This window comes from Lagopus leucura, unplaced genomic scaffold, assembly GCF_019238085.1.
Source record: "Lagopus leucura isolate 7727_CA_CO unplaced genomic scaffold, USGS_WTPT01 Super-Scaffold_739, whole genome shotgun sequence".
NCBI classification, from domain to species: domain Eukaryota; kingdom Metazoa; phylum Chordata; class Aves; order Galliformes; family Phasianidae; genus Lagopus; species Lagopus leucura.
The window spans coordinates 11,662,961-11,674,976 of NW_024962255.1; the positions used below are offsets into that span (position 1 = coordinate 11,662,961).

Sequence of the window (12,016 nt, forward strand, 5' to 3'; positions counted from 1 at the left end):
CTTTAGAAAATAAAGAAAAAGAAGAAAAGATGTTCTGCATTTTCTTTCTCTTTAATATTCAGAATATGGAGGGCTGATATATTCATCTCTGACACTTGGGTTTATTCCTACGACCCTGGATTCTTTGACATAATCTAGACTATCTGCCTGCCATCACACTATGTTATAAGTTGCACAATTTGCCATTGATCTGTCTGCAACTCACTGAATCCTCCTTCCCACACAGAGTCGTAAGAGCCTGCTGTGGATTTGCAGGATGCTGCCCCGGCTTTTAGCCAACAGATAAATGGTATTAGGCACAGATACTTCAATGTGAGGTAAAGCAAAATGTGTCAATGGCTCCCCATTAAAACGCCTCACACTGTGACCTTGGGAGAGGTAGCAGTTTGCTTTCTTGTCAGTAACAACAGAGCAATTAAAAGCTCAGACTGTAATGTGCGGAACAGTCTGCATTAAAAATATAATACTTGTATCTGAAAGCAACTAAACCATGCAAAAGGAGAAAGGGGGACGGTTTCACGGGATATGAATTTTTCATCTGAAAATCACTACCAACAATGACAGTGCTGAAGTTATCACGACAAATCAATTGCAGTTTAATCCTCTACGTAAATGAAATTAGTACTGGATAACAGTCCACACCACAACAATCTACTCCCTTAAAATCCTTCAGCCACTTTGTAACTCAGGCACACACTAAAGAGCTTGGAGAGCAAACTGTTCCTCCCCTAGGCCCCCAAGTCCTTTCAAACTCACTGAAGGGACACTGCTACAGTCTGCAATAATTCTGCAGCGCAAAAAAAAAAATCAGCATTAGTACTCTGCCTGTGTCAACACCATTAAACAAGCGTCCTACCAAAAAAATTCGAGGGAAAAAAAAAAGAGAGGAAGGCTTTTTCAGCCAAGGCGACATTTGCAAACTGTACTAAATAGCAAAGTCAGCATCAGCAGCTGCAGCCACAAGCTCGATGTACTTACACAACAACATGCTGTGACTGTAATTTGAATCGTGTTTCTTCCTGGCTGGCAGACATGCTTTAGGTGCAGAGGTTTATGAGATGTCTTGTTGTCACCACGTTCGATGGTAAGTGGGGTTGCATTAACGCTGACCTGGACTGAAGCTGGCCAGTTTGTGTTCATTTGTCTGTCTTCATGGTGATAGCACTTGAACTGTAATTCCAAGTCAGACCTGTACAACAACCAATAAATCTTCCTTTAACTTTTCTTGCACATTGCAGAGGGAGGTCTTTTTTGTTGCTAGGAACATTTTTTCTTGACCAGACTATTCTTCTAGAATTATTCCCAATAAAAGATACAGCATACTTTCATCACAAAAACCCTTAACAGAAGAAAGTCATGATGAATTAATGATGCAAGCATGCCACAGAGTTGTTAATATTTTACACTTATAAAGGACTTTCCAAGGAAACATCTCAAACCACTTTGCAAAAACAGACTGTGAAATGATCCCCCCCAAAAAAAAGAAATGTTAAGACAATAGGTTTTTCATGTCTGGGTGAAAAGTAAAGAACAAGAAAGTTATACACTGCAGCAGACTGTGTTAGAAGATTCCAGATCTTTCACTATTTCAGGGCATTTGAACAAGGTTTTGAACAAGTGCTTGTCAGACGTAGTACAGATACAGCTATTCCAGCCTTAGAACAGGTAAATCGACTAACAGAAAATGACCTCTGTTTCTCACTGCCTGTATGTCTTTGATTCCAAATTATCACAGCTGTGGATTAAACTTACCCAAGTTACAATTTCTTTCAGAGTAGGATTCCCTTCCTCCCTCTATTAATAAATATCACATGCTATTCTGCACCTCAAAATTAGGTTTATAACACCTACAAAAAAAGGGAGTAGCTAAAACTAAATTAATAAAAATTAAATTGGTAGAGATTATGACTTCCAAGTGTTGCACACAAATGTCAATGTGCTAGAAAAGAGCAATATGAAGAAGAAATATAAAAGAACATAAGGAACTGAACCAAAATGCTGGAATTCTGCTGTTTGTGATAACTAAAACATTCTGCCCAATGTTTATTTTTTATGCTTGAAAACTCAGGTGCTCATTTCTTCATCTTGTGTGGAAGAATACATCTTTGTAAGATCCACAAGGAACAGCTCATTCAGATCATCATCTTAACTGTCATTTTCCTTATCAGAAATAGAGATTTGAATTGTGACTTAATACTGTCTTCTCCAGATTTCAAAACATCTAGATTTAGTATTGGATAAAAAAGTTTTTTTGTTTTGTTTTTAGTGAAGAAAAGCACAGAATACAAATTAAGTGACCATTCAGCATAATCCTTCTATATCAAGTGTTCCTAGATGTTTTTTTTCTAGTATTTTACTCATAAGTTTTGAAAGATCTCTTCAAGATCTACCGGAAATTCTCATCTCATGAGAACATACAGCAACCACTGAAATCCAGAGGGAAGCAAGCTTCAGTGCCTCTAATATAAAACCCGAATGGATTATGTGCATTCCTGAGAACTCTGGCCAGGTCTGCTGAAAGTCTCAGGGTGAGAACAGAGATTAGGAGACCTTCGTGTTCTTAGCACACAGCCCCCCAGCAGGTCTCTGCTAATAACTAAGTAGTGCTAAGATTGAGCCAGCTTCAAGCCAGCTTCAATTTCTTGCTTTTAATCTTCTGTTTCTCATAACCATGAAAAGTTCCCAATGGGGACAAAAACAGTTCGTTATGGGTGTACATGTGAGAGGTTCTGCTGAGTATTTTAACTGGCAGAAAAATATTCAGAACTGGCTCAATGCCATCATCTCTATAAAAACAAAATCTTTCCACACATGTGGCTAATTCATTTTTTTGGAATCCATCCAGCCCTGAGGTACATTTGCAATGACTTTGTTACAGGACCATCCGTTCTCCCCACCACTGACAAGCTTTTCAAAACAGTAGACCTGAGCACAGTTTACCTACGAGTCTTCATTAAAATGAGTTTAAATAAAGGCTGTGTGTTTGGTGAGCTAATGAAGAAAGAACGAACAGAAAGAAAGAACAGATATTAAGAAACAGCCTCATGCCTCAGTGCAGCACTATAAATCTACTGAATGAGCCAGCACAATCCCCAGTAGTGATTACTTATTAATAAGAACCAGCAAATAACTGCCAAAACTCCCTCTGCTTCCAGTACTCCACGATAATGAAATTCAAGTAAGCAATAACTGACCTCAAAGTTAGGTGTTAATTATTGGATGTGGTCTGTCTGAAATCTCTCTCACTTCTAACCCCCAGGCTACCTCAAGTTTGGGCACTGTGGCAGCAAACCACTCTTATATCCTATGACCAGTCCCAGCTTTAGAGCCAGAGTCCATCCTGGCGGCAGAGAACCCAGCACATCTCTCTGCTACCCCGGAACACCTTGTGCTTTGTCCATGCCGTAAAAACAGAAGTCTCAAACAAATTTCAGTAAATGGGAAGAAGGTCCCCAGGTGGAAAAAGCTGAAACTACAAGTTATTAGTCCCATTTAGGCCAGGGTATATTTGATCCAGGCTCTGAAGAAGCTGAAAGTAAGGAAGGCATAACCGAAAATGTGCTGAAGATGCAGTGTTTTACCACCTCAGCTGCTACACCTGTAAAACAATCTCTGTACAAGACAGTGAGCGGCTATCCAAGCTCCACAGTGCACAGAGCTTCACACAATGCAATCAGAAAACAGGATAACACTGAAATACTGTCCGAGAAAAACAGGAGACAGAGTTATTTGGCAGGATTTGAAAACATAGAAAAAGAAATCTGGCTCTGATTGTAAGCTGATCTAAATGTTGAAAGCAGCACATAAGCTGGAATCACTCATGCAAATCCAAATTAAATTCCTATCACCTAGGAAAACTATTTTTCTGTACAGGAAAGTAGCATTTGCTGTAATTGAAAAACAGAAGACTTTATGTATGGGAAGCTATGTTCTGTATTTCTGATCCATCCTTATTTGGGGATTCACAGAAAAGAGGGGATGTATGAAATCAATTTCAAAACTTTGGAGGATTTAAGCAGTTTTCTCTCCAACTGATGCTATCAGACATCTAAACTGGGTTCTTCTTTAGCATGTTATTTTTAATTATCAGATATTCAGCCATTTAATTTTAGCTATACCTGCAACAAATATTTCACAGGTCACAGAGCACCTAGTGCTTCAGAGTCTGCTACATCAAAGTTTGAACCAATGTTGGTCACGCACATCCCGCACTCATTCTACCCAGAGCAGAAATGATGAAATGGTTACAACGACTTTTCAGAGTGTGCTACCAGCAAGGAAATGCAACATCCATCAGGAAGTATTTTAGAACACGCTGCCTTTGGAAATCAGCAGGTGATACCATCTTTGAGCATAAAGGGGACTTTTCCTAGTTAGGCCACAATTTTTGAAGTGAAATGGCAAACCTAAATGAAGTTCACACGGCCTGCCAATTCTCCATCGCTAGTGCAAGACTTCTTCACAACAAGACTCAGCTTACCTCCACATCAGCGTTTGATGAACAGTTGGCCGTAAGTGAAAGACATGGTTACTGACTGCCAGGTTGTGTTCCAGCCGGAAGGGCTCCAACACAACACCATCCCTCACGGGAAATGTCAGACGCAGCTCATCATTGTGGTTGGCTGGGATCGAAGAGGGAGAGAAAGCATGAACTTTCCCTTTAGCATCTGCAGTGCAATAATAATGTGTATATTTATACAGAATAGTAACAAATGGCACAGCGATCTGCTACTGGGTTTAACTTTGCATGTTCATACACGCACAAAAGAAAGACACAAGTAGCTACAGGATCTAGTCAATGCAAGTGAAAAGGCTCAAGCTGATAACAATGGAAAACCCGACTCTTTTATTCTCCTTTTATTCTGGGCAACAATGTGGCAAGAACTTGTGTTTTTATCACTGCCTCGGTTTGGTGTCCAGCCTTACTCTCTCAGCAAAAAGACTGACAACTCTTGATTATGGCCAACAGCAATGATGTTTAGCTATTTCTTCTGCTTTGAACAGGGAAAAACATTACCCAATTAATTTCAGCTGAACCTTTCCCAAGATCAAATATACTAGCACACAATTGCTACTTGATCTAGTAACACAAGATTTTGTGGTAATTTACAGCTAAACAGTGCAGGCCAAATGCCTTTAAATACTATGTTTTTGCCCAAACAATACTGCAATCACTTTCTTCTACTTCATTTTTCAGCTATCCTGAATTCCAAAGACTAGCTGCAAAGTGCTAATGCAGCAGAAGTCCTTTTTAGGAAACAAAGATTCTCCCAATTCCCTAGTAAGTAATATCTCCTACTGTTCATCAGTCACAGCAAAACATCAAACATCTTGTGCTATTATAGAGCCAGAGAGATCTTGTTATTCCTTCCCTATTCCCAGCCAAATGTAGCTGTGAGGTTGAGTGACTTTGAAAGGAACATATATCAATTTTTGGCACACTACTGAATATTCTTAAGCCTGTATGGATCACAATAGAGACAACACTATAAATATTCACATCATATGCCATTCTGCTGTTATGTTCAATGAATGGCTTTGCCCTTGAACAAAATATACCACAATAAAAGTTCATACAATCAACAAGCCTACCAAGCACACATAACACAACTCGAAATTAAATGTTTTATCATCAGGAAGCGTATCAAAGGAATACTTTGAAGAAATGTGTAAAGAATACTTTAGCACTGAAGAACTTCTTGGGATGCTCTATTTTAGGAGGGGACAGTAATCTTTTCTTTTCCTTTTTCCTCACTCTGTAGAGTCTGTGCTGCGCAGCAGGGCCATGCCACCTATTATAACTTAGCAATCTGAGCCTCTCCCAGAGCAGCAATCAAACCTGGTTTCCAGACTGAAATGTATGTGGCAAAGAATGAAGGGACAATAAATGACAGGAGGAGTATTCTGGTTGCTACTACTCACTTGGAGGTGGTGGTAAAGCACTGATATTTGGCTTAATGTCAGGTGGGAATGGTGGTTTGACATCCTGGTTAGGTGACAGGTATGGAGGAATATTGCTCCCTGGAGTCATAGGTGGCGTGGGATTTCCTGGAACAGGTGAATGAGGGTAATTTGCCACAGGTACAGGCCTTGATGGCTAGAAAATAAATAACATCACATTGTTATTGCAGTCTGAAAGTAACAATAATAAGCTCTGTGAATTGTACTGTTATTAAACATCAGCGACTACAAACAAAGAGGGAAGCCTCTTCTGTCTCCAGAAGGGAGAGAAACCACAGGATGTTCCATGAGGCCTTCAGGGAAGAGGCAGACCAGAAGAAGTAAGCAGGATCTGGATCCAGCAGACCAGCCAGTTTCATTCAGGCAATGACCAGACAAAAACCAAGGCTGCTAACACGCTTACTGCGTTCCACCGAACGCTCTCTTTCCACAACCATTTCAGTTTCTCCACACCACTCCAGCCCATCCAGCCCTTTGCACCTCTTTAGTTTCCTTCCAAAAAGGCCCCAGTGCTCAAAAGCCTACACGAAAAACAAAATCCAAGGACACAGAATTAGAATGTCTGTGACCCTTTCCCTTCCATCTACCCTTTTTTTTCATTCCTGTCCAATTCACCTACTCAGAACAAAAGCTCTGAGGCTCAGGGGATCTATTTTATTCTATGCATCTACAGTTTGACTCTGTTCTCTGTCTGCTGCTAAATGAGACTAGCTAAAAGAAAACAGATGGTTAATTATATATAGTAGTTCTAGTATTAAAACACCATTGGTTTTGTTTCTTGCAATTAAGGGGAAGGGTAGAGGTAACAGAATAAACCAGTAAGAATAATGTGCAAGATGATGATACTAAACAAAACTGCAACTGCCTGGCACCCTCCTTTAATAGTTAGTGTACCTTAAGTACACACATAACAGAGCATCACAAGATGAACATCCTTACAAGCAGCCAAAATATGAGCACTTCAAATCTGATTCCACATCTAAATGCCATGCTGCTAAGTAAGGTACTCTGATGTACCCAAGAAGAGAGTTATATTCTAAGTCTTTACTTTTCCATCCTACATTTCTGTGTGCGTGCGTTCTTTTTTTTTCTTTTCATTAAAACATACAGTTCCTGTCTCCACAGCCATTACAGTCCAAAGGTTTAGGCTGCATCTATGGAATTTTTATTTTTTCCCTAGCCAGAGATAATCTCCCTTCTTGACAAGTTATTTTCTAACTGTTTCCATGAACGGTCCATATTTGAATACAAAATGCATTGGAAAGAGCACAAATCCCCCATCAGAACTATTCCATAAAAAAAAAAAAACTTCAAACCCAGCCAAAATAAACAAATGTAAAATATATATTTTAAATCTGTCACTTCAAAACTTCAAAGGAATCTTCTGCTGTTATTTTGGCATAATTGACCGCACTGGAACTGCAGTGGTTGTGGATCTGTCACCTTGTTGTGTTCTTCTGCAAAAGCTGCTATGATGCAACAGGATTTCATGGGTCATGCTGCAGTGGACAGCTTGGCTGCACGTAGAGCAGATACTCTATAGAAAAGGGTTTGGGTTTTTTTTTTTGGCTCCTTTTTCAGCGGTGTGTTTTCTGTGTGATTCACACAAGAAATTCCAATCCAAGGCAAATTTGCACCTTCCAATCTCCAAAATGAGAAAGTAACCTAGAGCTAATGTTTTAAGAGCAGATCAGACCATCCACAGTCCTCTCTATTTTTATATTCACTGAAGTATCCGTGTGCAAGAGACGTCAAACTTCAGAAGGTCTTCAGTAAAACTCAACATGGATAATCAGAAGCAATTGGGATAATTCCATAAAAAAATATACAACACGCAAACAATTCTACTTCTTGCCCCAAACAAACAGCACAGGAAAACAACAACAACAACAAAAAACCCCAGAACTAACAAGAAAAACAACCCAACAACAGAGAAAACAGGGAGAAGTGGGCAAAAGTCATGCGAACTTCAGTACTGAACATGAATTCTACAGCTGGAACGGCTTTTAATTTTGGTCTGGTTTAACCTCACAATGACCACTGCAGGTCCGAAATTGGGATGCTGCAATGTGGAATTTGTTTATTACAAATTTCCAAAGCTGTATTCTTGTAGTTTGTCAATAAACAGGTGAAAATTTTACAGCTGTATCCATTATGTACTTATTTTTACAAGCTATATTTAAAGTGAAACCAAGAGCTCCTAATGAGTCGCAGTAACATTCAGTTTTCTTTATGAACCGGTTTGAAACTATAATCCAACTTGGCTGATAAACTTGTTCCTGTGATATCTAGAACATGAGTATAAGCACTGTATTTTTTTCTGTCTTTCCTTCAATGATGTAAAAGCAGTAGCTAAGAAGCCATAAATATGACTTCATCCACAAATGTCTACCGGAACGAGAACTGATAACCTAAAAATGCTTACCTTGTAATACTGCCCCATGTTGACTGTTGGAGGAGGGTACTGTCCTGTATTCTGCTGGCTTGGCATCCTCTGTCCAGGATAGTTGGGAGATGTAAGGGGTCTTGGAGGATTGGGAGTGGGATACTGACCAGGCTGGTTTGGAAACTGGCTATTTGGTCCGTACTGCTGGTTTCCATAATTTGGCTATTTCACAATAGAGATGAAAGAAAACAAAACAAAGATCTATTTCTGGCAAGCAACTGTCCTGAATTGATTGTTAGTATATATTACGTGGTAGATTCAAAACAGAACAAAATCAAATCTCCAAGTGAATATTCCTTCATTTAGCGTCACTCATGCCTAAACGAGGGCCCTGATGCTTGGAAGTGAATATTCACTCAGAAGAGTGAAAGTCCCATGCACTGATAAGATCAAATACGTACATTTTCCCCTGCATCTCAACACACACACACACACACACACACACTCAACCCTTATGGTGTTGTTAAGTCCCCGCAATCCTCTGTTTATGCTACCCTTATGGTTCAAAAGGAAATTCTGGTTTCAAAAAGAAACCTAGAATTGTAAAAATGTGAAATGTTCACAATATCTCTGTTTTTACAGGCACTACCAGCACCATCCTTGTGTTTCCTTTTCCAGATGGAGAATGGAAGCACAGAAAGAAAAAGTACCTTAATAATATAGTAACTCTGGAATGTGCACAGAATAACACATTCTTACTGCTCAACACAGCTGCCACCCTGGCCCTGAGTGACAGTGCTGAGCTGTACCCGAGCTAAATATGAGTTGGTATTTGTCACAAACACCTTGCTAACTCTTGTGAGTACTGTGCCCATCTCTGGAATCAAAATAATGAAAACTGTAACTTCAAAGGTAATAAAATGCCAATTTGATGATTGATTAATAAGAAGTCTCCATAAACTAAGCTCTCAAAAACCAAAATACAAATAGCAGCGACAGAATTTGCACACTCTCAGACTAGCAAGCATGCAACAGTTAGGCTCTGATCAGTATTAACTTATTGGGAACGTGATCATATTCAGTTATGACTACAAAGTTGCTTCTGAAACAGAAAAACAGAAGCCACAGCCTTCCCTATAACATGAAGTCTGAAGTATTTTTTACTTTTATAGTTTTAGAGTAAATGGTAGCATTCACTCTACAGAGTGAAAGACCTTTCCAGAGAAACAATTCCTCCTTTTCTTTCTTTTATTATTATTTTTTTTATTCCAGATTTTTTAAAAAGCAGTTTATGCATTAGGAAAAAACTAGTCTTGAATACATAAATGCAGCTCTAGAAATAATGCTTGCTATAATATGTGCATGCCATAGTACTCTTTGCTGTATGTTTTCTATAAACTCTTACTATTGTTATTACACTTGGGGAAAAATAATAATATTGAAAGCCTTACAGCTGAGTTATAGCTATTACTATAGTCTCTGTTTTATACATAATTTCACCAGGAAATTATATCTGAAGCCAGTAACTGGTGGCTAGATTTATAAAGACATTTAGGCACATACAGATGCGGACAGGTAATGGATAGAATTCTCAAAAGCACCTACTGCCTAATTCTCACCAATTTTAATAGTAAAATGCCATTGTGCATTTTAAAATCCAAAAGCACATCTGCCTGCACCTTTAGTTGTCTTAATCTCTGTATCATTTTGACCCTAATTATACTGCCTGAAGTTACAATACAAATCACAATGGCAAAATAATTTTGCATATGAAGCCACTCAGGTCTCACATAACAGCATGAGAACTTAGAAATACTACACTCCAAATAAACTTATATTAGGTAAGTGCTGACACAGAGGGACACGAGCTCAGCATGATTTATATTCATCTAAGCACTCATGAAAATCAAACCTAAAGAAGTTTGGAAAGCATTTGGTCTTCAAAATAAATGTTACTACTATTGGTGTTTATACAATGTCTGCCCTGTACTTCCTTAGAACAATAAAACCATTCAAGAAAATGCAGACCACATACGTTCTGGGCTCAAATGAAGTATGTCACCCTTCAGCATGTCTTTGAAGCTGTCAAGCGAAATAAATCCACACTTGTGAAGGAAGTCTGCTTAAGGTCTATGACTCTACCACCTAGCATGAGAACCTCAAAGTGACATTTTGAAGACTCAGATGGTTTGGGGCCTTTCTTGATTTTAATGACTATAATTTTGACTAACATATCAAGGACCAATCTGAGTACTTCAGAAGCTAAAAATCAATAGCTGCTGTCACTCATATTTTACAAGCAGTTTTCCTGTCAAGTTTGGAACAAAGATATAGTTATTGTAGAGTGATGTGTATCATACATTATTTAGCATATAGCAACCTTCAGCCAAAATAATGCTTTATACTAAATAAAATAAACTAGAGAACTTCCTACCTCTCCGGGGTACGGTCTCTTTATGCCCTGTATAGGCAAAGACTGAGGCCGTGGGCCTGGGTAGGCTTGCTGAGGCATCCTCTGCCCATGGGTGCTGAAGGGACTCATTCCAGGAGGCCTAGGTTGGTTCATGGACATGGGTGGCCCACTCATGCTGGAAGGTGTCATTCCTGCTCCCATGCTTGCTGGGTTCATGTTGCCTGGCATTGAAGCAGGGCCACGAGGACCAGGCTGGTTCATAAACTGGTTGTTGTAAGCCTGAGTTGGACCCATCTGGAAAGAGGAACAAACCTTCAACGGAAGAAGAAGAAAAAAAAAAAAGAATAAAATGCGACATGCATTTAAAATGGGAAGAGGGGGCTGAACATGCTTTTGGGGGGAGAGGGGGAAAAGAAAGGGATGTGTTATGTCGCATTTTCCTTTAACGTTCTCCAGTTTTTGATAGGTGGTGATGTTATTTATAATAAAAGCTCACTTAGAATCATAAAAGACATAAGAGAGACAGACAGGCACGTCTACAATGAGCAACAGTTTCAAAATGCTAGTCTATAATGGTTAGAATCACAGAATCACCCGGGTTGGAAGGGACCTCAAGGATCATGTAGTTCCAACCCCCCTGCCTAGCAGGGCCACCAAACATACACATTCAGATCAGGTTGCCCAGGACCCCGTCCAACCTGGCCTTAAACACGTCCAAGGACGGGGCATCCACAACCTCCCTGGGCAGCCCGTTCCAGGGCCTAACCACTCTCCTAGTAAAGAACTTCCCCCTAACATCCAACCTAAATCTTCCCTCCTTCAACTTAAAACCATTTCCCCTAGTCCTGCTGTTGTCAGCCCTTTTGAAGAGTTTACTTCTCTCCTGGGTGTAGGTTCCCTTCAGGTATTGATAGGCTGCAATGAGGTCACCCCACAGCCTTCTCTTCTCCAGGCTGAACAAGCCCCAACTCCCTCAGCCTGTCCTCATAGGGGAGGTGCTCCAGCCCCCTGATCATCTTAGTCGCCCTCCTCTGGACCCTTTCCAAAATCTCCATGTCTTTCTTGTACTGAGGGCTCCACACCTGGACACAGTACTCCAGATGGGGCCTCACAAGAGCCGAGTAGAGAGGGACAATCACCTCCCTGTCCCTGCTGACCACCCCTCTCCTCATGGAGCCCAGGATCCCATTTGCCTTTCGAGCTGCCAGAGCGCACTGCTGGCTCATATTCAGTCTCTCGTCCATCAGGACCCCCAG

At 40.1% G+C, this 12,016-nt stretch overlaps 1 protein-coding gene across 5 annotated transcripts in view; it reads right to left on the minus strand.

Annotated features, from left to right (window-relative positions):
- Nucleotides 1-12,016, minus strand: part of ZMIZ1 (zinc finger MIZ-type containing 1) — a 322,545-nt gene that overhangs the window by 17,949 nt on the left and 292,580 nt on the right. For 2 of the 5 annotated variants that reach the window (XM_042862784.1, XM_042862783.1), the window contains 5 exons: nucleotides 10,782-11,072; nucleotides 8,387-8,569; nucleotides 5,923-6,097; nucleotides 4,481-4,667; nucleotides 979-1,189 (listed from right to left, as the gene is read on the minus strand). In XM_042862784.1, coding sequence (XP_042718718.1) covers nucleotides 979-1,189; nucleotides 4,481-4,667; nucleotides 5,923-6,097; nucleotides 8,387-8,569; nucleotides 10,782-11,072 — 1,047 coding nt within the window. The remainder of the gene's footprint in view (nucleotides 1-978; nucleotides 1,190-4,480; nucleotides 4,668-5,922; nucleotides 6,098-8,386; nucleotides 8,570-10,781; nucleotides 11,073-12,016) is intronic. The other 3 variants (XM_042862787.1, XM_042862785.1, XM_042862786.1) reach the window with 3 other exon arrangements.